This window comes from Syngnathus leptorhynchus, chromosome 12, assembly GCF_054491065.1.
Source record: "Syngnathus leptorhynchus isolate UIUO chromosome 12, UIUO_Slep, whole genome shotgun sequence".
In the NCBI taxonomy this organism is placed as follows: domain Eukaryota; kingdom Metazoa; phylum Chordata; class Actinopteri; order Syngnathiformes; family Syngnathidae; genus Syngnathus; species Syngnathus leptorhynchus.
The window spans coordinates 11,059,876-11,087,633 of NC_141206.1; the positions used below are offsets into that span (position 1 = coordinate 11,059,876).

General features: G+C 51.7%; 6 protein-coding genes across 17 annotated transcripts; 2 read left to right on the top strand and 4 right to left on the bottom strand.

The window, feature by feature from the left end:
* Positions 1-78: 78 nt before the first annotated feature.
* setd1ba (SET domain containing 1B, histone lysine methyltransferase a) lies at positions 79-16,702 on the bottom strand. Of its 6 annotated transcripts, none has more exons than XM_085927141.1 (20): positions 12,405-13,144; positions 9,296-11,992; positions 8,882-9,027; positions 8,595-8,693; positions 8,110-8,380; positions 7,543-7,664; positions 6,326-7,438; positions 5,508-6,236; positions 4,910-5,086; positions 4,728-4,821; positions 4,403-4,611; positions 4,212-4,278; positions 3,816-4,148; positions 3,621-3,746; positions 2,585-3,491; positions 2,163-2,328; positions 1,942-2,067; positions 1,739-1,858; positions 1,478-1,615; positions 79-1,338 (listed from the first exon to the last, which is right to left on the bottom strand). In XM_085927141.1, exons 2-20 carry the CDS (start codon positions 9,354-9,356, stop codon positions 1,165-1,167), a joined length of 5,178 nt encoding a protein of 1,725 aa, XP_085783267.1. In that variant the 5' UTR covers positions 9,357-11,992; positions 12,405-13,144; the 3' UTR covers positions 79-1,164. The 6 variants fall into 6 exon arrangements, with proteins under 6 accessions (XP_085783267.1, XP_085783270.1, XP_085783271.1 ...); XM_085927144.1 differs by having other exon boundaries at positions 2,585-3,065; positions 3,327-3,746; XM_085927145.1 differs by having other exon boundaries at positions 2,585-3,065; positions 12,405-13,143.
* rhof (ras homolog family member F) lies at positions 14,121-16,605 on the top strand. Its single transcript, XM_085927149.1, has 6 exons — positions 14,121-14,263; positions 14,361-14,529; positions 14,596-14,683; positions 15,282-15,391; positions 15,682-15,816; positions 15,891-16,605. Exons 1-6 carry the CDS (start codon positions 14,238-14,240, stop codon positions 16,053-16,055), a joined length of 693 nt encoding a protein of 230 aa, XP_085783275.1. The 5' UTR covers positions 14,121-14,237; the 3' UTR covers positions 16,056-16,605.
* Positions 16,703-16,889: 187 nt separating the features above from the next.
* On the bottom strand, positions 16,890-20,863 carry tmem120b (transmembrane protein 120B). Of its 2 annotated transcripts, none has more exons than XM_085927147.1 (12): positions 20,674-20,863; positions 19,733-19,851; positions 19,546-19,662; positions 19,380-19,439; positions 19,209-19,304; positions 18,961-19,050; positions 18,812-18,877; positions 18,679-18,740; positions 18,386-18,478; positions 18,247-18,311; positions 18,095-18,163; positions 16,890-17,960 (listed from the first exon to the last, which is right to left on the bottom strand). In XM_085927147.1, exons 1-12 carry the CDS (start codon positions 20,734-20,736, stop codon positions 17,844-17,846), a joined length of 1,017 nt encoding a protein of 338 aa, XP_085783273.1. In that variant the 5' UTR covers positions 20,737-20,863; the 3' UTR covers positions 16,890-17,843. The 2 variants fall into 2 exon arrangements, with proteins under 2 accessions (XP_085783273.1, XP_085783274.1); XM_085927148.1 differs by lacking the exon at positions 20,674-20,863 and adding an exon at positions 19,930-20,599.
* Positions 20,864-20,944: 81 nt separating this feature from the next.
* morn3 (MORN repeat containing 3) lies at positions 20,945-22,801 on the top strand. 2 transcript variants are annotated; one of them, XM_085927150.1, is made up of 6 exons: positions 20,945-21,321; positions 21,433-21,578; positions 21,656-21,801; positions 21,877-22,036; positions 22,181-22,347; positions 22,453-22,801. In XM_085927150.1, exons 2-6 carry the CDS (start codon positions 21,434-21,436, stop codon positions 22,513-22,515), a joined length of 681 nt encoding a protein of 226 aa, XP_085783276.1. In that variant the 5' UTR covers positions 20,945-21,321; position 21,433; the 3' UTR covers positions 22,516-22,801. The 2 variants fall into 2 exon arrangements, with proteins under 2 accessions (XP_085783276.1, XP_085783277.1); XM_085927151.1 differs by having other exon boundaries at positions 20,945-21,578.
* Positions 22,390-24,312, bottom strand: orai1b (ORAI calcium release-activated calcium modulator 1b). Of its 3 annotated transcripts, none has more exons than XM_085927154.1 (2): positions 24,046-24,312; positions 22,390-23,719 (listed from the first exon to the last, which is right to left on the bottom strand). In XM_085927154.1, exon 2 carries the CDS (start codon positions 23,653-23,655, stop codon positions 23,107-23,109), a length of 549 nt encoding a protein of 182 aa, XP_085783280.1. In that variant the 5' UTR covers positions 23,656-23,719; positions 24,046-24,312; the 3' UTR covers positions 22,390-23,106. The 3 variants fall into 3 exon arrangements, with proteins under 3 accessions (XP_085783280.1, XP_085783279.1, XP_085783278.1); XM_085927153.1 differs by lacking the exon at positions 24,046-24,312 and adding an exon at positions 23,816-23,961; XM_085927152.1 differs by having other exon boundaries at positions 22,392-23,661; positions 23,816-24,308.
* Positions 24,313-24,619: 307 nt separating this feature from the next.
* On the bottom strand, positions 24,620-27,704 carry wdr41 (WD repeat domain 41). Of its 3 annotated transcripts, XM_085926268.1 has the most exons (14): positions 27,549-27,704; positions 27,338-27,415; positions 27,018-27,133; positions 26,653-26,701; positions 26,414-26,527; positions 26,285-26,347; positions 26,099-26,210; positions 25,947-26,009; positions 25,743-25,844; positions 25,489-25,676; positions 25,309-25,430; positions 25,161-25,246; positions 24,949-25,085; positions 24,625-24,870 (listed from the first exon to the last, which is right to left on the bottom strand). In XM_085926268.1, exons 2-14 carry the CDS (start codon positions 27,383-27,385, stop codon positions 24,730-24,732), a joined length of 1,341 nt encoding a protein of 446 aa, XP_085782394.1. In that variant the 5' UTR covers positions 27,386-27,415; positions 27,549-27,704; the 3' UTR covers positions 24,625-24,729. The 3 variants fall into 3 exon arrangements, with proteins under 3 accessions (XP_085782396.1, XP_085782397.1, XP_085782394.1); XM_085926270.1 differs by lacking the exons at positions 27,338-27,415; positions 27,549-27,704 and having other exon boundaries at positions 24,620-24,870; positions 26,099-26,347; positions 26,604-26,701; positions 27,018-27,116; XM_085926271.1 differs by lacking the exons at positions 27,018-27,133; positions 27,338-27,415; positions 27,549-27,704 and having other exon boundaries at positions 24,623-24,870; positions 26,604-26,686.
* Positions 27,705-27,758: the final 54 nt, after the last annotated feature.

Consider the following 27,758-nt stretch of genomic DNA (forward strand, 5'->3'; position numbering starts at 1 on the left):
AAAGATTGAACATATTATTGCTAACCGTCTCATGTTTGTAGGATTAATAACTGAAATGGCACAAACAATTTTATGGATGTATGCAAAATTCCTTTATTTCCAACCCCCCTCCCCCTCCCGCAAACATGTTCATACATTTGTCAGGTAATAAATAGACATGAGGAGCTGGCTGATTATTCAGTCCTCTTCCTATATGCCGATTCAGCACTTTTTTTTTTCACCCTCGCTTTCTCCACACAGCAAAACAACTTTTCATAGAATTTACACACACACAAATGAATAGAAAGAAAAGAAACCCAAAGCTTGACACAAGCTGAAATGTGGTGCTACAAGCTCACCGCTCGCTCGCATCATATGTTACACAGCTCTCGGAGCTCGGATGGTGTAGCAAATTCTCGGGGAACAAAAAAATAGATATATTCATATCATATTCACAGTTAGCGTTATGTACACGTTTGAGACAGGCGACAGGAATAAAGACGTTTCTACAAGAAACAATCTTTCCAAAGAGGGGGGGCGATGACTTCCTGTACACGGTGGACCTTCTTTTCTTTTGCATGTCTTTTTACAGATCCCTGATAATACTTCCTTTTTTTTTTTTTTAAATATTCAGTCTTTTTTTTCTAGAAAACATCTTAAAAGTGAGACCCCGCAACGACATATAAAAAAAAAAAGTTGCAGATTTTCTGTACAAGTTTACAATCCAAACAGAAAGCAAGTCTCCAGTATTGTGACAGCGAGTCAATGAGAAGTCGCGTCTGCCCGGCAAGACGGAAGTGCATTTGACTTTTTTTTTTTTTTTTTTCTCCTTTCTTTTGCAATCGCAAGAACTGTTAGAACACTGACGGAATAACACGTGAAGAGAAGCTCGCCGATGCAGCGATAGGAGTCAAACGACTGCTTCGTTGATGTACAGAATCGTGAAGTGACTTTTTGCCAGCGACACGACGCGCAATGGCCGTCCAAAATGGTTGGCCTTTTCTTTGCTACTACCTGGTCAAATGAGGGCCTTTCTTTTGACTTCAAAAGTGTGAACGGAGATTGTGATCCCCGTTACGTTCATCAGGTCGATCGGCCGGCGTTGAAGAAATCCTCTGGCCTCTTTTTGTGAACAAGTCAAATGGATGGAACAGCACCGTAAATGGTCAACGTTGGCAGTTTTGCTCAGTTGAGCGTCCCCCGGCAGTTCTCGGCGCCGCACAAGCAAGGGATCTTCTCGTCTTCGATGGGGAACTTGTAGTCGTACGTGATCTCCTCGTTGACGTTGATGGGCTGCCGCGAGTAGATGACGATCTTCTTCTGCGACTCCACCGTGATCACCTTGGCGTAACAGTTGGGCTGGAACAAAAACAAACGCATGAGCACATACAATGTGTGGTGTTTGGCACTTTGCAATCCAAATAGTCAACAAGTAGGAAAGAAGGAGTTAAGGAAGGAAGCTTGTGGGTGAGGACGCCAGATGAGGCGCGGCTCTTACGTTGCAGCTGTGGTTGATGAAGCGGGCAAAGTTGCCGCACTTGGTGGCGTCGATGATGGTGTCGTGGTCCACGCGGAACATGTAGCTGCTGCCGATGCCCTCCTCCTCGTAACGCTTCTCGCGCATGTCCGCGATCACCTACGCGCCACAGACACCCAAAGGCACAACTTGAGTTGGAGTGCAAAACACCTTTTTTTTTTTTTTTTCGAAAAAATTATCTTGACCAACTTTAACCCTCCCGACTGAGGCTGCGGCTCTCACCTGTCTGATGTTTTGCCCCACGTACTCGATGACCATCTCGTCGGCGGCGATGGGCTCCATGGCAAACAGACCCCAGTCGTGGATGTGCGACTTGCAGAAGCGGATCTTCTTCTTACGGAACTGGAAGCGCAGACATTTGTGGGTGACCGGCAAAAAGACCAACGCGAGCGTCAGTGCGTGCGTGCGTGGGTGCGGGTGCTCACTTTGAGCTGGTTGAACTTCAGCAGGTCGCTGTCGCAAGCAAACGATGACAACAAGCGGCGCTGCTCGGAGCGCCGCTCCGAGCCCGCCCTGGTGGAGGCGTGGACTTGCGCAGGGATACTCATACCCTGAGCCACAGAGGGACAGAACACAGTCAGTCAGTCAGTCACATTTCTGGACAAAAGAAAAGAATAAAGCGTGAGCGAGCGGCAGGCATCCCCACCTGAGTGTCGACGGGCGGCTCTTCCGACTGCAAGCGCGTGCTCTGCAGATACTTGATCTTGTCCTTCTTGTCAATCTTGTAGTAACCTTCGCTTCGGGCACAGCCGGTCATGTGATCCCTCATGCCGTCGTCTCGCCTCTTCTTCTTCACTCGGGGGATGTTGGTTTGTGCGGGGCCGTCAAGGAAAGAACTCTTTGGAGTGCAGGGAAACAAATTCCTTGCTGCCAACAGAGGGCGCTGCTACACAACCTGACTCAGACACAATTTGCATCTATCTCATCTAAAAAATAAGACTATTCTTATAAAATGACGACTTTATACTAAAACAAAAATCACCTTACAACAATTTTTCGAAAGTGCACTTTAGGCTGGCTAGTCTGAGGAGGCGAGAGCCATGCTCGCCGCTCGGCCAGGAAAGGATATGCGGATGATTAACCCAAAGCGTGTCGTTGAGCCAGTCGTTGCCGTTGTCCTGCTGCAGCATCTCGTCGTAGGTGACCTGCAGGAGCCGGATGTCCTCTTCGTCGATGCCTTCGTTCCAGATGTCGTACAAGATGGTCATCTCCTCAAAGTCGCTGCGTCTTGAGAAGTAGGCGTGAGGCGGCGTGGTGACGGGGGACAGGCTGTCCAGCAGAAGCTCCTCCCAGCCTCGCCGCGCCCGCCGCGCCGGCTTGGTTGCCACGGGGGCCTCCTCTTCGTAGGACAGGAAGCCGTCTTCGGGCGGCAGCCTCGTCCGAAGCACCGAGTCGGGGCCGTCGTCACGCAAAGGAGTCGAGTCGGGCGACAGCTCCGAAGACTCCGAGGCTAGGGGGGTCTTTTTCCCTTTGGGTCGTCCCGGTTTGCGCTTGGACGGGACGCCGTCCGCTATCTCGGACCCGGCGTCTCCGGAGGGGGCGAGCGTACCTGTTGACGAGGCTCGGTTAGCGAAGGCGCCGACGGGCGGCTCCTTAAAGACGGGACGCTCGTCCGGGCTCTCGGAGGAGATCTTTCGATTAAGTGCGGCCGGGTCAGGGAAGACGGGGGTGAAGGTTAAGTCTCGCCCCGGAGTACGAGGGACTCCGGCGCTGAGGACGGGAGACTGAGCAGGGTAGGAGAAAGGACTACCGGGAATGTGCGGGGAGCCCAGCATTAGGCTGCTGCTCCCCGTCAGCGGGGCGTCGCTACCTGGGGTGTTGGGCACCGTGTCCGTGCTCTGGGACTTGCCCAGACCGCGGGCTCGCTCCATCAGGTCTCGGCCGGGCGTGCGGGGAACGTCCTCGTCCGTGGTGGTGGGCAGACGAGCGCGTTGGGGGAGCTCCGGGGGCGGGTGGAGGAGGGAGCGACCTTCTACTGCGGGGTGAGCCGGGAGAGGGAGGTACATTAAAGAGGTGGAAGCGGCCAGCGGGGGGGCTTTGGAACAAAGCTGGGACGGGGTTACTCCCGCGGGCGTGGCGGCCGCTCCCTCGGCCTCCGCTTTACCTTTGGCTTTGCTCTCCTGGTCGCTGTCGGAAGGAAGGGCGCCCGTCGGCGTGGGCGGACGGAGGTTCTCCCGAGGTTCCGACCTGGCCGTGCCACTTTCATCGCCGCTGACGTCTTCCTCTTTGACTAGAAAATCACAGGCGCGCTTCCCTTTAACTTTTTGTAAACAAATGGTGCCGTTGAGAGATATCCTACCTTTGGGCGACGGCGGCTTCGCTTCCTCCGCCTCTTCAGGACTTGGAGGTCGAAATTTAGCTTTGCTGCTTAGCTCTTCCGTGGCGTCCCCGATAAGGACCGCAGGAGGACTAGCCGCCTTGGAGTCCGTCTCTCCCTCTTCGTCCGACGAAGATGACGACGAGGACGAGGACGAAGAGGAGGACGACGAGGTCTTGGTGGCTTTGCCCGCGTCGTCGTCTTCCAACTCCACCTCCGAGACCTCCTCTTCCGAGCTGAGCTCGTACTCGGAGGAGTCCGAGCTGGCCGACGAGGCGTCCGAGCTGCTCTGGGACGCCGCCGAGCTCGCCGACTCTGCGGGAGACCACGGCGTCAGATGACACGCTGCGCGACGGCAAAGGTGTGGCCGTAAAGTACCGTCATCGGAGGAGTCGGACGATACGCTGTCGCTGGACGAGTCTCTGTCGGCTTCCTCGTCAACGCTCTGGCAAAACAAAGACTTCACGATTTAAGAAAGAAATCAACAAAGCTGTCGCTCTACTGAAAGTGCAACAAAAGGTTATTTTGTTCCAACCCGATCTACACAATCAAGACTTGAGCACACTTACTTTACTTGGCGACAGCCTGTCACCGGGCGCCGTCTCATCAGGTGGCTCGTCTCGGTCGCCCAGCGACTCCTCCTTGCCCGACGTGTCCCCCTCCTCCTCGCCCTCGCTGTCCAGGTCAAGCGGGCGCGAGTGTCTCCGTTTTGTCGGAACGCCGTCGCCGTCCATTTTGGAGTCGTCCAACGGGAGCTCCGCCGCATCTTGATCGCGCTCTGACCGAGATCGATGACAAATGAGGAGTGCCAAATTAAATGAGTTAAATATATCATAAATTACAATCAATGAACAGTGATTTGAGCTGTGGTAAAAAAAAAAACTCCAAAATTACCTTCATCCTCCAACTCGTCATCCACGGGAGTGGAGGGCCGCGCTCGTTTGTTCTCCCCGGCGGCGACGGCCTCTGGCGGGTCCTTCCTTTTCACCTGCGTGCCACATTCCGAAGCTTAACACCAAAGGCGAAAGGAAAGGACAGGAAAGGAAAGGAAAGGAGAGGAGAGGAGCTTTGGCCACCTTGAAGGAGGGTAAGCGGATGGCTCCTCGCAAGCCGATGCCCAGTCCCATGCCCTCGTAACCCAAACCCTCGCCGCCTTTGTTCCAGTTCTCCAACAGACTTGAGCCCAAGGTCTCTTTGGGTTTAGGTCGCTCTTCTTCCTTCCCTTCCGCACCTTTGATTGGAGTCGAGGATGCCTGGGACAAGAACATTTGGGACTTGAACAACATTAATCGGGGGGGATAGAACACTACAACGCAGCAAACTGACAACAACAAAAATCAACTGCACTATTACAGTCATCACAGTCTTCCTAATTTGAATAAAATTGACTTTGACTTTTTGATCTGAATAAATACGGTAAATGTGTACTCTCAAGCGAAGACTACGGCGCCCCCTTGGGGCCAAAGCGCACACAGCAGAAAGACCAGCTATATTTCTTTGCAGTGATGCTAATTCATTCTCTGGTTAAAGTTATATTGAAAGCCCAGTTTGGGTAGTAAGTTTATCGATAGCTATAAACAGCGTTGGAAAATAATGGTGACTCATTCCCCCCCCCCCCCCATAATGCCCTCAAGGCCAATTCAGGGGAAGCAAATTTGAACGCGTGCAACTTACTTTTGCCGAGCGTTCCTTCTTTTCCCACCACTCGTCGAAGGCCCTGAAAGCCACCACCTCCACCATTTTGCGATTGAGGTCCCTCTTCATGATGGCCTTCAATTCTTTGACGATGACCTGCAGCACCCCTTCCACGGTGGCCTTGTGGGGGTCCTCCTTTTTGGTCTCGTATCCGGGGGGAGGAACCGTGGGGTTGAACTTGGGCATGCCGGGATGCTGCCACTGATGCGGCGGCGCCCCGCCGTGCGCGCCGGCGCCCATGGATAGATGTTGGTACGACGGGGCAAAGGGCCCGGAGGCGGCGCCGTCCAGGAAGTGCGGGTAAGGGTAAGGGCCGCGCGTCTGGGCCATGCGGCTAAGCATCTGCTGCTGCATCTGGAAGGACATGGGCACCGTGCTCCACTGCTCCCACCGCAAACAGTTCATCAGCTCCATTTGGACCATGGGGATCATGCCGGGCGCATAGGCGGCGGCCATGTGGGGCAGCAGGTGCGGGTGCACGGCCAGGTGAGCCGGATGGCCCGGCACGGCGCCCAGGTGGTGGTGGGCCATGGCGAAGCCCGCCTGGTGGGCCAGGTGGGAGAAGCCCGGCGGGGGCAGGGCCAGGGTCTGGATGGGGGACACGGCCGAGTTGACCACGATGCCTTTGCTACAGTCGCCGCCGGCGATCGGCGTGCCGGGCATCTCGTCGTCAGAAATCTCCATGTCCTCTCCGGACGACTGATGACTCTGTGTGTGTGGGGGGGACGGAAAAGATGTCACCGCAAATCCACGACGCTGGCCTGACAATGAACGCGATGACGACGGATGGCGCTTACCGTCTCCATTTTGTCTGTGGCCGCGGGCGCTCCGGGATGTTCCTCTTTGACCTGGCCGTTGCTGTCGCGGTCCAGGGGAGAGCCGCTCCTCTTGACCAGCGAGGCGGTTCCGGGGACGGGCTCGTCGTCTTCGTCCGAGTCCGGCAGCGGCGTAGGACTGATGTCCTCCAAGCCCGTGCTACAGGGTCGGGAGTTGGGCGCTCCGCCGCCCGTGTACGGCGGGATGGGGGAGAGCTGCGAGGACGAGGAGGAAATGGGACTGCCCTCCATTCGCACCTCAGTGTCCGAGTCTCGCTCGGCCAGGAAAGGCAGTTTAGTCCTTTTCTCCTTGAGCAGCATCTCGATGCGCGAGTCCAGGCTATTGCGCTCGGCAGCAGCGGTGGCGGCGGCGGCGGAGGCGGGCGAGCCCGGCGACGGGCAGCGCTCGGGCGTCCTGGGGGGAGGCGTGCTGGGGTGGGCTTCCGGTTCCGGCGGGGGCTCGGGGACGGGAGGAGTTTCGGGTCCGTCCTTTAAGGGCTCAGCGGGTGCGGCCGGAGGCGGCTGAGGCTGTCGCTGGTACTCGCCCTCTCTTTGGGACGGGTGATGAAACGTCGCTTCCGACGGCGGGAAAGCGGGAGGTAAGGGAGCTTGGTAAGGCGAGAAAGACGACTTGAAGTTGGGCGTGTTGGGGGGGGGAGGCGCCGTGTAGGAAAAAGAGGGGGTCGAATGTGCAGGTTCGGGCGGGGTGAGGTGCTGCTGCTGCTGCTGCTGCTTGGAGGGCGCGTGCTCGGACGTGGCGCCGCGGTACATATTGCTGCGGTACTGAGGCCTCTCGGGTCTGCGATTGTACGCGTCCTGGAACTTGCACTCGTGTCGCCGCGACTTGTAGCCTCCGGAGCTCTCCGCCCGGCCGGACTGGTACGCGGGTGTGGACTGGCGACTCGAGTAGCTGGAGTCTTGAGAGAAGGGGGTGCCCGCTTGGCGCGGCGTCCCCTGGGACTGAGGCGTGTCCTGCCGAAGGCTGGAGTAGCCCGTCTCCAGGGACAGAGGCGTGGTGGAGGTGCTGCCGCCGCCGCCAGGCGGCGCCGCGGCCGACAAGCTGCTCTCCGACAAGCGGCGGATGGGCTCGCATGACTTTGGAGGCAGAAAAATGGCGCTATGAGGACAAGATTCCGCCCGCAATTGCACACAAAATAAAAAGATCAAGGCGATAACAGCCAATCAGAGGCCACTTTTACCAGTAAAGCTTCAGCCAGGCTACGAGGAGAAACCTCTCTGGCTTCCTCCACGCCGACAGGCAGCGTCCGCGGCGTGTAGCTTCCATTCATCAGGAGCTGGAAGTACCGATGGCGATTCTCACCTGAGGAACGGTCAACACAGACAATTAACAACGCTCAAACAATGACCCAGTGAAAGAATAAATCAAATCAAAAGTCATCAAAACAGCTGAAAGGGTCGTTCAAATGTGCAGATGCTGTACAGTGTGGAGAAGGCATGACAAAGGTTTTTGCTTTCATGGAGGGCTGCGACAAATTCATGGAAAATCCACGGATGAGCTGAACCCTTGGAAATTCAAATGATTCCATAGTGTCAATAAATACAAGCACGCACACATTTGCTGGGGGCGGGATTTGTTTACAGGGCTGAAATTAGGCCCTCCGGGGAGTCGCCGGCGCCCTCAGCCAGGGGCTTGAGGGAGCAGGGATTACGTTCAATGCAATTCAATTAGCCCTCAGTTCCCAAGCAATGCAGGTGATCACACGACAGCTGTCACCCAAAGTAAGCCTGACGTCGGAGTTGTTTACCTTTGGGGTCCAGTTCCACGTGGATGATGTTTCCCATCACGGACGTGTTGTGCAGCATCTGCACGGCCGTCTTGGCGGCTTTGACGCTCTCAAAGACCACCTTGGCGATGCCCAAGTGCTTCTTGTTTTTGGGGTTGTAAAGGATCTCCACCTGCTCGATGTCGCCAAACTTCTTGCACATGTCCGTCAGGAAGCCCTCGCGGATGTTGTCGTTCAAGCGGGCGAACGTCACCTCCTTCGGGGGCACGGGGCCGATGTAATATTCGTCGATCTTCAGCGGGAGAGTGGATAATATATTAGGGGACGCACCCGTGCGACAGTTGTCCGAGACAAATAAACATTTGACAAGTAGAGAGCGGCTTCCCCTCTCTTGCACTAGAAAGGGCAAATATGAGCAAGGGGGTGTGTCTGGAACTTATGACAAGCCCTGCTTTCCCAGCCACCTTTCACCCCAAGGAAAAAACTCGCTGCGCAGTCAAGACTACCTTGAACTTGGGCACCGGTAGATCCGTTTCTTTGTATTTGGTCCAAAGGCGACCGATCCTCGGGTCTCGGACGCTGTCCACCGGTGGCATCCCCGGGTTCTGCCGAGGGAGGAGGAAGAGGCACGTTGCTGACTGTCACCCACCCAAAGCACTTTCTCACTCCCACGACAAGTAAACAAAGTAGCGTAAAGTCGCGTTTGCGACGATGGAGGCTGAGTCCGGGGGGAGCGATCCTGCCGTCAGCGAGCTCGGCTGTTTGGCAGTGGCGGCGGTGGCGGTCCACTTACGGGCATGTTGAAAGCATGTCCATCGTAGCGAAACAGCTTGTGCGATCCCTTCTTGAGCGCCGGGTCGATGATCAACTTGAAACTTCTCCAGTTGTGACTCCGCTTCTCCGCCGGGCCGGGGTGACCGTCCGTGCCGTTGGCCAACGCTGAAAGCACACACACGGCGAGGCAAAGCCGAGCTAACGTGAGGCAGCGGCGGGCTAAAGCACGGACGCTCGCTCGCTCCCTCGCCCGCCCGCCCGCTCGCTCGCCCGCTCGCTCGGTCCCTCGCCCGCCCGCCCGCTCGCTCGGTCCCTTTACCGCCCGCCAGCAGTTAGCCAGCACCAGCACCTTCCTCGTCCGCGGCACTTGCACTAAAATCGCGTGCCTTGGTGTTGCTCTTCAAGGTGGCGAGGAAAAAAAAGGGGGGCTTACTTGAACTCTGCTTTCTGCCATGGTCCTCGCACAATTTGTTTCTCTCCCCCGGCTTGGACATGTTTCGCCCCGATCGAGGGATCCTTTCTTGTTGAATCGGTGAGATAAAGGGCAATGGCTTTTCGCCCCGCTCACATTACATGATTTGGCTGGAAGAAGGGTGGAAGTGGCTCCTTTTTGAGCGAGAGCCCGCACATATTGTGTGGCTGCTGCTCGAGTCTGTGCTGAGCTGTCCTGTGCTGTGCTGTGCTGAGCTGTTCGGAGCTTCAGCAGGCTACGGTAGCTTCTTTCTGTCTCTCCCACAATACACCGCTTAGCTTAGCTTAGCTTTGCTTAGCTTAGCTTAGTTTAGGCTTTGGCCCCACGTCGAAACGGCGGGCGCACTTTCGCCACGACAACTGCAATCCGCTCGTGGAATAAAGACAAAGGCGCCGTGATACGCTAAGAACTCTCCGTTAAAAAACATACAAACACACACACATATATCTATGTATATATACATATATAGCGCGGGTGTGACTTTTTGGGGAATATGTTTGTGTATTTTTCCGTGTCAGGTTGACCGTCTCGACACGCTTTTGACGAATCTGCTTCTACTCGCATTGACCAAACGTTCGATATGAACTGGTTCGAATCGTGAACGGCAATTTCCAGCAAACATCTAAATCTGAGAATACATTTGAAATATAAAAGGCCGTTTGGAGCTGGTAACTGCATCACCCCAAACAAATACTGGAGTGTCTCTTCCCATAGCGAACGTCGAACGTCACCTGACGCCGTGTTTACGTTCAATTTGAACATGACGTGTATACGCATAAGTTTATTTTTAAGGCAACCAGAGTTTTGTTTTGACTGGCTGCCAAACCTGATCAGAATCGCCAATGAAATAGGAATGCGTACGCTATCCCTTGATGTTGATACTTCAATGTTCATTTTAAAACTCAATTGACTGATTTCTTTCCTTCTTATTTCTCTTTGAGGGGGGAAGTAATAAGTGATATCACGTGGTTGCGCAAGTGCACGTCTTTCTTATCGCTGTGTTTGTTTTCAGATTTGACCAATTGCATTCAAACTCATGTCAAATGGGAGTCAACAAACATCTGCCACCATTTAAGCTGTCACACTTGAACTCCAAATATAATTCAGATGTTCTCATGAGTTTGCATTTGCATAAAAACAGACCTTTTGGAATGATGGCCAAAGTTCAACATCTGACCCATTTTCTCCACTTTTATGTTTTTTCTTCTTCTTTGCCCCACATATGAAAGAGCCAGCCAGCATTTGCAGAAATTCTGCAGCACGTTTCCCTTTTGGCCGCCTCCCTGATCATATTTGCATATTCATTTGCCTTGTCGTCTTAGGTGAGTTGCTTTTGCTTTTGCTTTGGAGTTTGGTTTTCCACTGCCTGCTGATGTCTGTCTGCTTTTGCAGCGCTCGGCCAAACGATTAAAAAGGTGAACAAAAAGCGTTTGACAGAACGACAATAATGTCCTTTTTTCCGTCTGACTCTGATGAACGTCCTTCCGCGGCCGATGCCGCTGGACGCACGACTCGCGATAGTTTGCATTTAGTTTGACGGTCTTTTTTTCCGAATTGATTGAAGTTTTGTTTTGTCTAAGGCAGGCAAATCGTTTTATTTGACATTGCCTGCTGTTTTGTTCTCTCGGGCAATTGGCTGGTTAACAGCGGGCAGCCTGGCCAGCCAATCAGCGTGCAGCACCACGAGGCGCCGTCTGCTATTAGAGGGAGGCACAAGAAGTCCTTCAACGCACAGCAGAGAGAGAGAGAGAGAGAGAAAGGGCCTGAAAGCTCTCTCTCAGCAGCCATTTTCCTGAAAAACACAGGGACTTAATGGCCTACGTGGGTTTCCTTTGTTCCAAAAAGGGATCTTACACTCGATTTCCTCACCTCTCATGGACTATGATAAGATCCTAAGATTGCTTCCTTTGAAAGGGACTGAGAAGAAGGAAGAGAATGTACTGGATGTAATTACCCTGTGAACATTTTCAACCTTTTTTCCTCTGCTCGGAATCATCCATCTTTGTCTTAAGCCAGGCCACGTGGCACTCCCAAATAGTTTTCTCTTCTTAAAATACATGTAAATAAACTGCTTCATGACTTTGAGAGGAGGAGGAGGAGGAGCAAGAAAAACACAGTTTAAGTATCTGAATGTGTAGTTGAGGCCTTGTATGAGTGGCAATGAGTAAGTCCAGTTTTCTGATCATCTACCATGTTTGTAATGTGAATAAGGCATGCGAGGTATTGCTCATTAAACTATTCTTGTCCTAAAACCAAGTCAGATTTTTTTTTTTTTTTCTTTTTGGGGGGTAGCATCATTATTCAATACGCTAGCCTCGAGGTGTTGGTCGTCGGTGGCCTCGGTTCCGATTTCCCCATTTAACTCGGAAGACGACTGCCTTGATTAATGGCTCTGAACATTTTCTCCCACAACAGAATCTGGTGGGATTTTGGAGATTTGCTCGGGGCAGGATTGGTTTGTGCTTTAAAACAAGCAAATGACCTTGCTTCAAGGGCACATTGAATTTCCAGGTCTACACAGAAGAAGGGAGCACGCTTGAAGATATTTACCTCAAATGGAGCCAGCAGGCCTACATGACACAAAAGCAGGAGGAAGGATTTCAGCTCCATCTTCGGATCCTTCCACAATGTCATTAGTAAGGGATGGGCAAACGTCTCCTGAAAAACAAGGAAGGAATCCATTAGGGCAAAAGGTAGCGCTCTTTCCAAACCAAAAAATGAGTGTGTCTCGCCATTGAAGCCTGCGAATAACGCATCTTCAACCATCATCTGTTTGGGCAATATGCAAACCATCTCTCTCTCTCTCTCCTTCAAGACGGGATAAGATCAACCTTTAAACCGTCTTCCACGTCGAGCACTCGCTAAGCATCACCGCATTCAAAGTACAAGGAAATGTTATTTGAAAAGGTAATTGATTTATTCTTTTTTTTCTCCAATACTTTTCACTGTTTTGCCAGTTTTTCTTTTTTGGAAATCTACATTCATGAGAGGACAGTGAACACTTGCCAACAGTTTTCCATATACAATTGATGTAAGAGTACTTTTGTAGTTGTGAATATTGTAGACTTACAGCTGGTATTCAAAATATGTCATCCAAGCCTGTGAAACGCAAAGCAATCTTAATGGGGTGAAATCTTGGGACTTTTCACTGCTTTCCCTTTGTCCAATAGTCATTTAGGTGGCTTGTAGCTTTCAAAGTGACGAGCAGTTTCTCAGCTCTGCTCGCTCTCAAAATGGCTTCTCAACGCGCGCGCGCACACACACACACACACACACACACACACACACACACACAACGCAGCAGCGCAGCTCTGCTGTCTTGTTCTTCACACTGGGTGGGTGAGGTCCTCCAGCACGTCAGGGACGATGGGGGGAGGGGAAATTCTCCACATTTCCACTCTCAAACGGAGGGGGGAGGCGTTTTTTTCTCGACGTGTCTGTCTCATTTGAACTAGAATGGGGGAATTGACGACCAATCGACGAAAGAGGCTTATAAAAGATGGCGACGCTTGGCTGTGTCACACCGAAACCGGAAGCCGTTGTGGAGGGAGGTTGCCGGGGCAACACGCCGCGCGGGCTTAGCAACCTTGCCAAATGAGGTCGCTCATATAAAGTCTGCAACCTGGAAAATACGTCAACGCAAAACACAACGAAAACTTTCATCACGACTAAATGCCATGCGCTAGTTTAGCGTGTCTGGCTGGGTGTGACTCGCAGGTCCGTTGGTTTGTGCGGCGGCTTTCCGAGCGGCCTGTTTTTCCGGTTCAGCGTGTTTATTTTGGGCGTTCCGACATTAAGCACGAACGGGGTTGTCGACGTCCACCATCCCCCCTGCCCTGCTCTGCCCTGGCCTGCCCTGGTCTGCCCTGCCTGCCTGCATGCCTGCTCTCCCCGCCCTCAGTCATCCTCCTCCTTCTGACACATGCAGCAAAGAAGAAGGTGAACAACACGAGCGAGCGAGCGAGCGATCGAGCGAGCAGTTTGTCGCCTATTGTCTGAAGCGCCCAACCCATTCGTGCCGCGCCATTGAACACAAGTGGAAGGCTCTAGCGCGGGCGGGCGGGCGGGCGGGGGTGCGCTTGGACGGCTGGCTGAATGCGTGGCCAACACAAGGCAATCTTTGTTGAGGATTTTCACCAAACACCCGTGGATGGGATGCTTTGATATGTTGACGGAATCGCTCCTTTTTAATCGATAAGTAATTTGAGAGCGTTATCATTCGAATCATCAGCCCCCCCCCCCCCCCCCCTCCCTTTTCTGTTAAGCTTTTGTTACCGTTTGTCACATCAATTTGTTCTTTTGTCTTACAATCGCTTTGGAAGAATCGAATGGAGATTGCTATTTGATATTCAATGTCTAAATGCTTGCATGTACAAATGTAATTGATTTATTTGGAAATAAACTTGTGGGAGTACGACCAACTACTTACTATATATAGCCGGGTCATGTTTCATTTTTAAATGGGACTACAGTATATGGGTCTGTTTTAAAATGGTCATTCATGCTCATTCTAATACGATTTCAATTGCTGTACCTTAATGACTATTAAATGACCAATTATCTAAAAGGATATCTTTTTAAATTGACCTTGTGAAGAAAATATATTATTGGAATGAATTCAAAACAATTATTTTGCAGTTTTAACCGTAAACAATAGCTAATGAAATGCAGCAAATATTACACGACTAGGGCTAAAGACAAGAGTGAACCATATGCGGCCCGGTGGCCATACTGCAAAACTCCCCCATTTTGATGTCCAAATCCAGCCAAACGCTTGAGCGTCACAGAAGATGGCCAACCTCAAAAAAGGCGTTCCCGCCCATGCAACGACACATTGCAAAAAAGGAAGTAGGCGCGGCATGGCGCGGCGCGGCGTCCCAGTGCCGCACGTCGGTGCGCTCGGATGCTGAGCGCCCACCGGCTCCAAAGGTGAGGGCCCATCTGTCGGCAGCTCCACGCCAAGCGGACAAAAGTGCTCCGACGTGAGACTCAAGCCCAGAGCGGCCCGTGTGATTTTTTTCCGCAGGCTTTCTTTGCCATGCACGGACGGCCTTGACGGAGAGACTCAGCGGAGGATGAGCCAAAATAACGGCACCGGCGGGGAGGGCGAGGAACTCAAGACCGTCATTGTGGGAGATGGCGGCTGTGGGAAAACCTCGCTTCTCATGGTGTATGCCAAAGAGTACTTTCCAGAGGTGAGAAGATCACAGCGCGTGTCCTAAGCAGATGTAGACATTGCATTGTCCTCCCCTTTTCAACAGAAATACGCCCCGACGGTGTTTGAAAAAGTCACCACCACGGTGGTCCTTAGAGGAAAAGAAGTGAAGCTCAACATGTACGACACCGCAGGTAAGGCAAAAGTAGTCAACAACAACAACAAAAAAGGAAAAAGCAGGCTGCCACTGACAAGCATGACAATGCCGCTTGGCGAGTTTGGCTTGATTTCAGTGTTCAAGTCCCTCCATGTGATCTGTAATAAATGTTCTTACAATTAACGCAAACAAACAAAATCAAATACTTTGAACATGTCCATTTTTTTTACAATGTGAGCGAACATTTTCGGCGTCTATTGTAAATTGTCGTGCAGAGAGAGTGTGACATCATCGGCAAGAGGAAGCCGAAGCCAGGATGTGGTTTGCCCGCACGTCGAGCGGACGCCAACGTCGCCCGCGTGTCATCGCACGTCTGTGCGCGACCCTTGGCTTTCCGAGCCTGTGGTGGCAAACTCATTTTTAACGCAGGCCGCTTTGCAGTTCCAGACTTGCTCCCCCCCCAAAATATGCATCATGCAAAATCTCATCATTTATTCCAAAGGCGGAATTTTGTTAGGATCCTGAACGTAAAATGACACGGCGGGCCGGATCTGGCCCTCGGGCCTGGCGTTTGCGGGCCGTCTGACCGCCATGGGCCGTCTGACCGCCATGGGCCGTCCCGTTTGTGCTGGCAGGCCAGGAGGACTACGACAGGCTGCGACCGCTGTCGTACCAAGAGGCCCACGTGATTCTGGCGTGCTTCGACGTGACCAACCCCACCAGTTTTGACAACGTGACCATCAAGGTAAAAGGTGGCGAGTCTTCAAACGGGAATTGCGAGTTGGGAGTGGCCCGCATTCTTTGACTTATGATTAACTCGGCGCTTTCGCTGTGACCGGACTTTGAGCCCGACCAAAAGCAGATTGGGAATTCTGGGGAAAAAAGGTGCGCTGAAACAGGGCAGACAGACGTACTGGGTCACAGTTGATATTAAAACACATTAAGTGGGGCTCCGTTCACCCCAAACTGCTTTTTAGCGTCATTGAAGACTCCAAATGCTGTGCAATGCGGCAAAACATGTCCAAATGTGCTCAGTGGCACCCGGAGGTGAAGCACTTTTGTCCGGACGTCCCGCTCATCCTGATCGGCTGCAAGACTGACCTCAGGAAGGACAAAGAGTGCTGCAGGAGGCTCAAGGCCGTCAAGCAGGCTCCCGTCACCTACACGCAGGTGACGACCCACTGCTCCTTTCTATTCAAACATCTGCCGTCTGCTAATCCGGCGCGCTTTGCCTGGGCACGCAGGGCCTGGCCGCGCAGCAGCAGATGAACGCCGAGCTCTACCTGGAGTGCTCGGCAAAATGCCAGGAGAACGTGGACGACGTGTTCCGGGAGGCCGCCAAGAAGGCTTTGGCTTTCCGCCGCAAGCAAAGACACTTCAGACGCAAGAGGAATTGTCAAATTCTATGAGCGCACGCAGATGCGCCTTTCGTCAATTGTACTGCGCTGGATGTCGGAGCCACGTCAACTTGAAGCGGTTTGAAGCTGCAATCCAGTCATTCTTTTGCATACCACTAGAGGGAGCCTGCGTTCCACATGTTGAGACTGTTCAACTTTTCACTTCTTCCCTTTCGGCAATAAGGCGTTTGTAGTTGAGTTGTTTGTAGACGAGTGCGTGACGCGAGACCAGTGGTTCTCAATGTGTGACTCTCGGGCTCCCTCTTGTGGTGCGCCAATGAATGACTGTCCAGGTACGCTTCAGTTGTGTTTCACTTTGAATTGCATTTGAAGACCTATACATTTTGAAGCTTTCTACTTGAATGTATTTATCTGTTACATGGAAACATTTTAATTGAACCATTACATCGATCTATTTTCTAGTCATAGTTTTTGCTAATGACATGTTGACTTGCAAATATGTTCCTGCCATTTTATGACTTATTTCTTGTTGTGTAATTTTCCCTCTCTAGTCTTGGATATTTTTCTATTCTCAGAATTTTAAAGCAAACAGCAAAAACTCTTTGAATGTGAAAGAATGAATTTGTTGGCCTTGCGTTCTTTTGCAGTTGTGCACAAAGAAAAAGTTGAACTTACCTTTGAATGCAGCACCCAAAAATGCAACCTCCACTCGGACTTCCTCCTCGCGATGTCTGGTACACAAACACAAATGAGTGATTGGCAATCAGTCACACACAAACAAATGAGCACTCGCGCTCATACCTGAGAACAATACGGTCGGAAGGCCAAATCCAAGCAGAAAGGCCGGCAGGCCGGCCGGCGCAATAAAGACACTTTTGCGTGAACTTAAGTTAGAAATATTTAATTTGTTGCGCGTAATTAGGGGAAATAGTCCAGTCCCTTCCTTGTCGTGCGTGTGTGTGTGTACGTGACGGCGTTTCAGAGCACTGCCATCACGACGGGCGGGCGGGCGGGCGGGCGGCCTCCGATACCGAAAGAAAATCACATGTGCAATATGACATCATCACAATGATGCGTTCAAGTGGTGACACAATTAAAACAAACACATCCATCGTGCCGACAACAGAAACGCTGTGCAGTTTGTTGAAATGACTTTGAGCGAGAGAAACGTTTAGGAACAAGTGGAGTACAGCAAACCCCCAAAACAAAATCCCGGGGGGAAAAAAAAGAATAATCAGTGCCACAAGGTGGCAGCAGAGCACTACTTCAACAGTAATGAAGCTAGCTACCTTCATTCATTTCTGCTGATCCGGACAGGTTAAAAAAGACAAGAACATGATCACATTATGACATCAAACTTAAGTTAGGAAGGTAAAGTGATAAAGTGATATTGAATTTTCTGTAGGATTGGGACCTTCACAAAAAAAACAACAAAAAAAATGTGGTGGGGGTTCACCGGATGCCCTGGAAGGACCTCGGTCTGGGTGTGGAGGCGACAAGAAAGAAGCACAAAGAGTGGACGTGACAAAGTTGGGGCCCGCAAACGTGGATCCGTCTGCTAGTTGCATATGCGTCCATTTGTGCACAACAAACAGTCAAGTGTGTGCTTCGTATGCACGCCATGGAGCAGCGAGGAGGATGTCGGCGAGGGGCCGGGACTCCAACCCTCGCGGCGCGACGCGACGCTGGGGCTGGGGCTGCTGCCGCGCACACCTGAGAGAAAGAGCGAGAAAATCCACAGGACGCCCGCGTGCTAAATCCGGCCGGCTTTGAGTCGACTTCCCCAAAAGAGCAAAAAAACAAACAAAACAAAAAAACATTCCAATTGTGCGCAATGTCTCAGTCGCTTTTTTTCACACTGTCCTGCTTGTTGTGCACTTTTTGCTGGACCACCTTTAACGTGGTCAGGAAGTTACCCAGGAACAGGACCAGGAACGTAAGAGCCAACATGAACGCCTGAAAGACAAATGGCGACAAGTGAAGTGGGCCATTTTGGTGTGAAGCAAATTCCCACATCTTAGGACTTTAGCAAATATTGTCAAGCCCCAACGGAAGCGCGCGACGGCGCTCGGGTCGGAGACCGGCCTCACCTGCCACTCCTTGCAATCGTCGTGTCCCGCCAAGCGAAACAAGGTCACGCAATTGTACAGCTGCCAAAACTGAACGAGGAAAAAAGAAAAACATAAAGCGTGACGGGCGCGTCCTTTCGCCCCGGTGAATATGGTCAAAAAGTCCGACTCACGTGTCCGAAAAAAAGGAAGGGCAAAAGGAAAGTGAGGCCTCTCCACATCCACGACTGAAATCCCTCTGCAGACACACAAAGGATTTGGGTGTCGCCAGCTGCCTCCAGCAAGCTTTGCTCCGTTTCAGCCGGCACTCACCCACGGTGAGGTCCAGCTGATTCCTCTCCCCCAAAGCCCGCAGTCTGTACAAGCAGCCACTTTGGTAGTAGTACTGCAGGAACTGCACAAAACCTGCAGACAAGAAACCAAGTGGCATTTTTCAAGCCATGAAAAACGTCAAATCAGCTACCAGGTGAAAGGTCATCATTTGGAAAAATATTGGAAAGGAATACATGTGGAGGGATTCTCGAGCGGTGATACTCGGGCTCCCTCTAGCGGCTGGCCAATGAATCGCAAATGGTGGCACTTGTTCAATGAGAAAAAGCACTTACTCTGATAGATGGAGAAAGCCAGGAACTGACTTCGGAACCTCTGATACGTGGGCCCCTCCGGCCTGCGAGCAAACCAGTTGGCGTTTGCGCAAGATTTAGCGAACACGATGCACTCGTCGCCCTTTCGACTCACCAGGTGAGCATCACGCCGGACAGGAAGGTGGACACGTAATGATGAGACACCCACCAGCCTTTAATCCTGACACACAAAAAGCACAGCGGTCAGACGGTCGCTCACGGCGCTGCGCTGCGAGAAGAGAAGAGCTGCCGGACCGGACTGACCTGGACCCGTTGCTCATGAGGATGCTTTCTCGTATTGTCAACGTGCAATAGTACCACACCAGCAAAAAGTTGAAAATTTCATCTGTGACGCTGACACAATAGTTACAACAATTCATTCATTCATTTTGGGGGCACAAATGCGTCGAGAAAAAAATTCCAAATCTGCAATAAATTGGTCGAGTCGAGAAGAGCTAATATTGATACTTTTCATCAAGTCCAGAAGCGCATCGATAATTGTGCTCGCTCACCGATAGTTGAGGAGGAAGAGGCACGTGATGGCCCCGAACATGAGGATGATAGTCATGTACAGCTTGAACTTTTCGTACTCGTCCTTGTAGGCGAACCTGCGCGAGATACCAGAGCAGACCATCACGTCCGGCGGCCGAACGTGCTGAGGCGCAGGCGAGCGAGGCTCCTACTTGGCCTGGTTGCTGAGGAGCGTCACGTTCACGTTGCCAAGGACCAAGTTCAGGTACAGTCTGACAGACAAAAAGACTTTGGGTATCAGGTGCGCATTTGCTACCCTTGACCAAGTCAGCAATGTGGACAAATCGAGGGCAGGGAGAGGGGGGCACTGACACTGACCCATTTTTCTTTGGTAAATAGGCTTCCATGTCAAAGAAGACGTTTTCTTTCTCTTTGATTTGGCTTTGGATGTCCGCGATCACTTGCATCTGTTTGTCGTCGCAGCCTTGCATGCATCTGCAACACACAGCAGAGATGGTGAGTGCTTCCATGGGCTGTCATTCAAACTGCTCAAGCAATTTCTGACTTGGTTAAGCTGCAGTGGAGCTCATTCAGACGTTTCCTTTGTTTTCCAATGGCGCTGCTGCATGTGGTTTGGAGATTGGTCAGCTCCTCCAATTTTTGCCTGTACAGTTTGTGAGTTTCCTGGAATTGTACACAAAGCACACACACAAAAAAATACCATTTGCATTCACAGATGATTTAGAGTCTTGGTAAAAGTACCATGCATTGTTTTAGAGAATGCCAGGAAGTTGGGTGACCCGGATTCGAACCCAAAGCAGCTCGGCTGCGATGCAACCACTAGCGCGACATGTTGTTGGACGAAACCATTGTGGAATGCGTCGAATATTGTCGAACATTGTCGAATATGTGTCAATATCACTTGCATTGTCTTTGTGGGTGTTCAAGAGTTAGCGCACAAAGTACACTTGCTCCAATTAGCCAGCTAACGTGAGCTAGCTTGCGCGTGCTAATGATGCATTCAGGGACTGTGGAAGACTTCACACTCGTGAAGGAAACAGGTAGACGAACGCACATCCTAAACTTAAAACACAAAACCCCGTGCAAAACTGCAGCTAATAAAGCGCAATGATCATGTGGTTCATTTTGCAGCAAAGAAAAACGCTACGCTGGCGCTTCATTTCGGGCTGCAAATGTCGGCCGTGAAGTAGACAAACACCGGCTGATGATTTAAGGCTAATAGAACTTGCTCTATTGTGGCTTTTAATGACGACTGATGGCAAGCACCGGCTCGGAGCCTCCAGCTCTAGCTCTAGCACTAGCTCTAGCACTAGCTCCAGCACCAGCTCCAGCACCAGCTCCAGCACCAGCTCCAGCTCCAGCACCAGCTCCAGCTCCAGCTCTAGTGCAGCAGGAGCTAGCTGTCAGTGTCAACCACCGCATGACGTAGCGACTTCGACCTCCTCGCCGATGCACGATGCGATGTAAAAGAAAAAGACAAGTGACCTGCAATTGTTGATATTCCTCGTCGATTTCTTGCCACTCGGCCTGGAACTTGGCTATGGACATGGTGCCAATGTACAGTAAAGAGGACAAAAGCTGCTGCACACATAGGTTGGATGGATGACTGTCTACTCAGGCGCGCTTTCATTGGGCCAACCTGCGCATGCGCAGATTGCCGTGGACCGACCGGGACGTTTCTGTGCATGCGCACAACATCGTACCACTCCAAACTTGTGTCGCAGTCGTCAAATGAACTCACTTGAAAATGAAAACACAAAAGGTGAATTGTTTTGAAAAAGAAATACAAATACTGGTTTAAAAGCACATAATTATTGCAAACTCTTCACGCAATTTTGTTGCTGGGATACAAGGAATGTCCTCTCGGCTCAAATGAACTCACTTGAAAATGAAATTGGCACGAAAAACACAAAAGGTGAATTGTTTAGAAAAAGAGATACAAATACTGGTTTAAAAGCACACAATTATTGCAAACTCTTCACGCAATTCTGTTGCCGGGATACAAGGAATGTCCTCTCGGCTCCAAACAAGCTTGCAGAGATTTGCCAGGGAGGAAAAGGCTCTGGAAGGTGCGAGGTCAAAATCACAGTACTAAAGTTGCGTGTTGGAATCTTCGCATACTTTTTGAAAAAGGTGAGATCCATTCATCTTCTTGGACGAAAGAATGCTGATTTCCGAATAGTCCCGTTATCCTCCGCTCAATCATGTTATTTCTTCATCAAACTTTGCCTTTTCACCAACCAGCATGCCATTCCTGAAAGCAGCTCGAAGCAATTCGTCCCGTTCAGCCGCGCTGCAAAACAAGTCAAGCAAATGCGGAAGGCGCGCGACGGTTTTCTCCGTCAACGGAGACGAATACACCGGCGAGTGGCTCGACAACAACAAGCACGGTGCGGTGCGGTGCGTCTGAAAAGAGTCAGGGATCAACTCGAGGATGACTGACCGAGGTTGCTTGCAACCATTCCAGGCAGGGGAGTTCAAGTGTGGAAGAAGTCCGGGACCCTTTACAATGGCGAGTGGAAGATGGGCAAACGCCACGGATACGGCATTTGCAGTGGACTTGGAGCGAACGCCCAAAAGTACTGCGGTGAATGGAAAAACGGGATGAAGCATGTGCGTCATGCAGCTCTTCACAATAGTATTGGATCTTTGTTCGCTCGTTCCGTATGCTGCTGCTTCTTTCCTTAGGGCCACGGGATTTACTTTTACGACAATTGCGCGACGTACGAGGGCCAGTGGAGCGAGGGCCAGCGTAGCGGTTGGGGGAGAATGTTCTTTGGCGACGGGGATGTCTACGAGGGAGAATGGATGAAGGATAAGGAGCATGGACTCGGCATCCGTCGCTATGGTAACAACACGACACATTTCGATTCCCGCAATAACCATAAAGCACCACGAGGGGGCAATGTCGATGCGGGTTGCGTTTCCAGGTGAGCGTCGGCACATTTTTGATTTTTTTTTTAAATTTTGACTCTCGGCCGTGTGTCTCCAGCTAACGGCAACTGGTACGAAGGTTCCTGGAGGGACGGCAAGAAAAGCGGCATGGGGAAATTGTTCTACTGTGACAAAGGGCAGCTGTACCGGGGCCTCTGGGTGCGAGGGGAACCCAGATGCGGGACCGTGGAGGACTTGCGCACCGGAAATTGTCCCATTCCACAGGTACCATGAAGACAAAAAGCTCACGAGTGACTTTTGTCGTACACACCAAAAGTGGCTACAATGAATGAAATCACGAGTTCAAGCTGTGATTGATCTCCCTCTTAGGTGAAACTGGTGGATGTGCAGATGGTTCTGCAAGAAGCCCAGCGGGCCCACTTTGATTGTTGATGTCTGAAAACAACTTTGGTTCCAAAATAAATTCAACTCATTTGTATGATTTTCCTAAGAGGCACTGACTGGAGCGGCTGCTTTATTTTTCCCGCTGCTTAAAATCAGCCGGAAGACATTTCCAGTCGCTTGGACACATACACATTTGGAGGGGGAAAAAAAAACAAAAACAAAACAAAAAGTCCAGTGTAAAAAGTACGGCTGACCTCAAGTGGTTTAGGTCCCTTTTTTTTGGGCCCATTGAGCCAGATGAGATGTACACATAAAACACAGTCATTAAAATAACAAGAAAGTACAAGTACAATTAAAATCCGAATCATTATCACGCGTAATTGAAAAGCAGCAGGCAAGACAAACAAGAGTTTGTTCCAGTGAACTTGGGACAAAAAAATTCACAGTGAAGACTTGCAATTTCAAGTTTGGGGTAACCTGCCTATTTGAAATTGTTCAAATGAGATCCATCACGATTGGACAATCTTACAAATGACGCAGGTACGCACACAAATCTTTGGATCAGCTCGGGAAACAGCCTTGAAATCACAAATCCGTGTCATATTTAGCTGGCAGGCAGTTCACTCACTCAGGTACACCTTACGGGAAGTGCGAGCTCGGCGAACGCAAAATGGACTCGCCTCTATTGTCCAGCTGGTTCTGCAGCCTGGTGAGGTTGGAGAGCTCCTCCAGCTCCTGGAACTGCCGGTCCGTCTTGTGGCTGACCAGCGAGCGGTAGAAATGCACGGCGAAGACGATGAACACCAAGCCGAAGGGGACCATGATGGACGTGGAGGTGATGGCGGCGGCCACGCCCGCCGACACCGTGTCGTTGCCGGCCTTGCCGGGCTTGACGGGCAGGAACTTGACCCAGCAGAGGAGCACCACCTCGGCCAGGAAGAGGAGCGTCCCGATGACGGTGGAGAAGGCCCAGGCCAGCTCAATGTGGCGGTGCATGCGCTCGTGCGGCGACTCGCTCACCGAGTTGATGTTGTGCACGTTGCTGACCGCCTCGATGTTGGGCAGGATGCAGGTGCTGACCATCAGGGCGAAAAGGTGCACGGCCACCAGCACGGTGGTGCACGCGCTGAAGGCGATCAGCAGGGCGGGAGGGTACGGGTAGCTGTTGTCCAGCTGCACTTCCACCATGGCCACCTGAATACGGAGCCGTTAGATGATTGTGAGTTTGACGACCGAGCCCTCCGAACTCTGCCTAGCAACAAACGGGCAGAAGAAGCTCAGCTATTCCTTAGCATTGTCAGAACACTGCGTGCGCTGTGATTTGGAAGGCATGGAATGAATGCGTCACCATAGCGAAGCCGGAGAGCAGAGCGGAGGTCCGGCTGGAAGCTTTGAGTTTGGCCCGGCTCAGGTAGAGCTTCCTCCACGACAGAGCTTGCAAGGAATGCTCGCTGATGCTCATGTTGTGCATGAAGGACACAGCGCCGCCGGCTCGTTACTCTTCCGAACAACACTTATGGATGAGCATCCTCGCATGAAGTGGGCCCAACATCGACATTGGCTCAGAAGTGCCTTTACCGTCAACTGTCTCGTGCTGCTGCGCTCTGGCTCGACGTTACCCACAAGTCTTTGCGAACAACGACGACGTTACGTTTTTTGTTTTTTCATTTATAGTTTGGGGTCATCAATAGTTTAAGGAAACTGTGAAGAAAGACGTATTAGCGTTTTCTGTCAGAGCCACGGTCTTTAAAAAATTACATATTTATTTCCGTGGTAAGACACTTTTAGTGTCACGTGACTCCGCTCAGCCAACGGATGTAGTGCTCATCTTCATTCGGCCAATCGATCGAGCGCGTTTACACCATCCCGGAAGTAGCGATGCGCGTTCCAAGTCAAAACAAGGAACCTTGGCAAGAACGCGCGCGCCCTTGGCTTCGCTTGAATTGAGCTTTGTCGTTTACCGTAGGCACGACCGGGCTTTTGAACAAAAAACAAAAATCCACGTTTTTGACAGAAAACACTCACCAGCGCCTACATTAATATACATAGTAAAAAAAATATATATATATCATAACAACAAGTAGAAAATAAACGTCTCTTTAGAATTCTATAAATTGTGTGTGCGTGTGGAAAATGGGAGGTCGAGCTCTGTGTGTTTTAGTCAGAAAATGGTTTTTATGTAGAGCACCTTGATCTACTTTTTTATTTGAAAAGTGATCTATAAATAAATGATTGTTCCTTGTACAAATGTCAAAGCGTCTTTCACAGTCCGCCCTTCTCCTCCAGTTTCCGGAAGAGCTCCAGGCTGCGGAGGCGCGACTGCTTCTCGCCGTTCTTCCAAAGGATAAGCTGGTGGTCGGCCGAGCACGTCAGCAGGCCGTTCTCCGGCAAGGCCACGAACATCTGAACGACCACGACGGTGAATGGTCGGGCTTGTTAGGCAGTTTTCGTGAACCTTGCCCGCGTGCCGAAAAGACGCACCTGGACTGCACCCGAGTGTCCGATCAGGTCGCCCGTCAACTCCAGCGTCTTGCTGGGCGCCACGTCCGAGGTCTTCTTTGACGGAGGTGGGCAGGCCTGCCGGCTGGAGCGCCCCAAGGTCCACATCCCAAAGAAGCCTGAAAGGATCAAAGGCGGAATATTGCACGAATAAAGTCCACATTTCATGCACTGATGAAGAGAGAAAATGGGACCTGGAGAAGCGGGTTCTCCGGCTAAAGGCAGCTCTCGTATCTCCCACATCCTCACGCTGCCGTCCTCCGAGCACGACATCAGCTCGCTGAAATCAAAAGGACAGCCGAGTCGCAAAAAAAGACGCTTTTCTGCCCGCGCCCGGCCGACCTGTCAGACAGCAGCGAGATGTGCAGCACGTCCGAGTCGTGGGCGCGCTTCCGGTACGCCGCCGCCGTCTTGCTGGCCACGTTGAACACGTACACGCCGCTGCCCACCGCCGCCGCCACTAGCTGATGAGATCATTTTGAAGAATAGCTTTTTCATTCTGTGTACGGACATGTAACTGACGTTTCCGTTGGAGGCCAGGTGCTGAATGGACATCTCGCTGGTTTTGGGCCCGCCCGTTGGGATGCGGGACTGCTCGGCGTGGTTCTGAGGCTCCTCCCACAGAATGTGCTGATAGGCCAGCATGCTGCAGTCCAGCGCGTCCCACACGATCAGCTCTCCCGCGTGCGAGCCGCTGGCAAAGGCGGCGTCTAAGGAGAAACGCTGTTGGGGGGGGGGGGGAGGCTCAGCTGATGGGGGGGCGGTTCGCTACTGACCGTCAACGTTGACCAGGGCGCGGATTTGGTCCTGATGGTCCGCCAGGCAGCGAACCTCCATCAGAGTGAGGGCGTCGCCGCTCGCCATAAGTTTGTAGATGACTGACAGCATAAGATGTAAAAATTGCTTTTGCATATGGCAAAACGACATCAAATTGTGCAAATGTAGCTCAAAGCACACATTTTGAGCAGAAATAGGCCTACCGATGGTTTTGTCCACGGCGGCGGCCACGCGGTTCTCGGGCAGCTGGATGAGCAAGCTGATTCCTGTCCAAAGGCAGAAGAGACGGACGGCCAAGATGAGCGCCGGCCACCGCAAAAACGGCTACGGCCGCAAAGGTGCTTCGGGGGCTGGCCTGTGTCGCTGCGGCGCTCTTTCAGACACCGCAGACGGAAGTCGTGGCTCCACACGCACAATTGTTGGCCGCCGGAGATCCAGGCGCTCGTGCCATCCAGCACCAGGATGCACTGACACACAAATTGGGACATTTTCTCATGGCAAAATGATGAGGGCTGATTAACCATGCTTGCGCCACGCTGACCTTGACAGAGGACTGCAGGTCCAGAACGGTCTGCAGTCTGTTGCCGCTGTCGGGGTCCCACAACTGTCGGAGTTAAGGACACTTTGAAACAAACTCTTTGGCATCCCCTAGCGAGGAGCAGGAGGATACGCTGACGCTGCGGTCCGAGGAGGCGGTGATGAGGCGGACGTCGCCGCGGCGCAAGACGGCCATGGCGGTGATCTGCCGGGAGTGACCCCGAAGCTCTTGCACACGCTCGCCCGTCTGAAAATGGACCCGCGGCAATTTTATTTGGCCGTGCAAAGGAACCGGGTGACAATGAGCGAGCGGCCGAGTTTACCCGCAGGGCTCCGTCCTCCTCCCCCTTCACTTTCCATTCAATGGCTTACCTCCACGTTCCAGACCAGCACCAGGCCATCGTCCCCGGCCGACGCACATCTAGCAAAAGGCAAAAAGTCAAGGTTATTTTTCGTCGGGTCATTTTCACCCGAGAGGTCATCGCAATAGGTGTGTGACCATGTGACACTTTGACAGCGGCCCAGACAGGCCCTCGGTCCCGGCCAGCGCTTCGCACAAATGCCATAGGACAGACATCAGGACAATACATGAAAAGCAATAACAAGGATGATGCCGCTGCTGCTGATGGTGCTGCTGCTGGTGATCTTGTCACGCTCTACTACCTCTCTCCTGTCAATCAATGTAAGGGATGGAGTGGTTGAGGGTGTGTGTGAGTGAGTGGGGGTGACTCGCTTACCTGAAGTCATCAATCTGCACCAGAAATCGAACAATGTCAAAATGTCCTTTCAGCACCTGCAGCTCAGTGAAGCAGTTTTTGGGCTGTTCCTCGCCGATGCACAGCACTCCGCTTTTCTGCAGATGTAAGGTTTTTTTTTTTAAATCCATCCATCCATGATTTGAACCGCTTATCCTCACGAAAAAATGTTCAAATGTACACTTTGAGCTCCACCACTTGAAGTGGTCCATTTTTGTTCATGTTTACCTTGTCATTATCTTCATATATCATTTTGAACGTGTGTGCTGGGTGAGCGTGTGTGACGTTCAGTAACATCTCACCTCCACGGAGCTTTGAGCTTCACGACCGCCAAAAATCCACCGAAGCATGACTGCTGTGTTTTTAGCGGATGTCGTTACCTGCAGAGATGAAGATGGAATGAGCTCGACTCGCATTTATGGCATCAATGAAATCACGGACCTTAAACGTTTAGCCAAAGCAAAACATCTCACGCTATCTTCTTGTGCCGCGTTTCAGGGCCTTTTGGCTTACCGGTCATCGGTGTAACGTGTCCGCTTTCAATGTGACTCGCTTATTTGGAAAAATCCCACCCAGAGAAACGATTGGGCTCGTTAGTATGACGGGCAGAAAGATTTTAAAAGGAGAACTTGAGCTCCAGATACGACCACAACAAATCAGCCATATGACTTAACGACGGAAGCCTGTGGTGGACAATACTTGACCGTGACACTGGTACAAATG

Bases quoted from the DNA above. Each gene is read 5' to 3' on its own strand.
- setd1ba (XM_085927140.1), bottom strand. From the start codon at position 9,356: ATGTCCAAGCCGGGGGAGAGAAACAAATTGTGCGAGGACCATGGCAGA. The intron at 6,237-6,325 runs GTAAGCGCCATC...CCACACACACAG, and splicing joins CCACAGACAAAATGGAGACG to AGTCATCAGTCGTCCGGAGA. The intron at 1,616-1,738 runs GTGAGAGCCGCA...TGTGGCGCGTAG, and splicing joins TGGGGCAAAACATCAGACAG to GTGATCGCGGACATGCGCGA.
- morn3 (XM_085927151.1), top strand. From the start codon at position 21,434: ATGCCATTCCTGAAAGCAGCTCGAAGCAATTCGTCCCGTTCAGCCGCG. The intron at 21,579-21,655 runs GTGCGGTGCGGT...CAACCATTCCAG, and splicing joins GCTCGACAACAACAAGCACG to GCAGGGGAGTTCAAGTGTGG. The intron at 21,802-21,876 runs GTGCGTCATGCA...TTCTTTCCTTAG, and splicing joins GGAAAAACGGGATGAAGCAT to GGCCACGGGATTTACTTTTA.
- tmem120b (XM_085927147.1), bottom strand. From the start codon at position 20,736: ATGTCCATAGCCAAGTTCCAGGCCGAGTGGCAAGAAATCGACGAGGAA. The intron at 19,305-19,379 runs GTAGGAGCCTCG...TATCTCGCGCAG, and splicing joins CTCCTCAGCAACCAGGCCAA to GTTCGCCTACAAGGACGAGT. The intron at 17,961-18,094 runs GTGAGGCCGGTC...TTTGTCTTTCAG, and splicing joins ACGATTGCAAGGAGTGGCAG to GCGTTCATGTTGGCTCTTAC.
- orai1b (XM_085927152.1), bottom strand. From the start codon at position 23,938: ATGCACAACATGAGCATCAGCGAGCATTCCTTGCAAGCTCTGTCGTGG. The intron at 23,662-23,815 runs GTGACGCATTCA...CTCCGTATTCAG, and splicing joins TGCTCTCCGGCTTCGCTATG to GTGGCCATGGTGGAAGTGCA.
- wdr41 (XM_085926268.1), bottom strand. From the start codon at position 27,385: ATGCTTCGGTGGATTTTTGGCGGTCGTGAAGCTCAAAGCTCCGTGGAG. The intron at 26,702-27,017 runs GTAAGCGAGTCA...GCCTTTTGCTAG, and splicing joins GTGCAGATTGATGACTTCAG to ATGTGCGTCGGCCGGGGACG. The intron at 24,871-24,948 runs GTGCGTCTTTTC...GTGGTCGTTCAG, and splicing joins GACACTCGGGTGCAGTCCAG to ATGTTCGTGGCCTTGCCGGA.
- rhof (XM_085927149.1), top strand. From the start codon at position 14,238: ATGCTGAGCGCCCACCGGCTCCAAAG. The intron at 14,684-15,281 runs GTAAGGCAAAAG...TTGTGCTGGCAG, and splicing joins CAACATGTACGACACCGCAG to GCCAGGAGGACTACGACAGG. The intron at 15,817-15,890 runs GTGACGACCCAC...CTGGGCACGCAG, and splicing joins CTCCCGTCACCTACACGCAG to GGCCTGGCCGCGCAGCAGCA.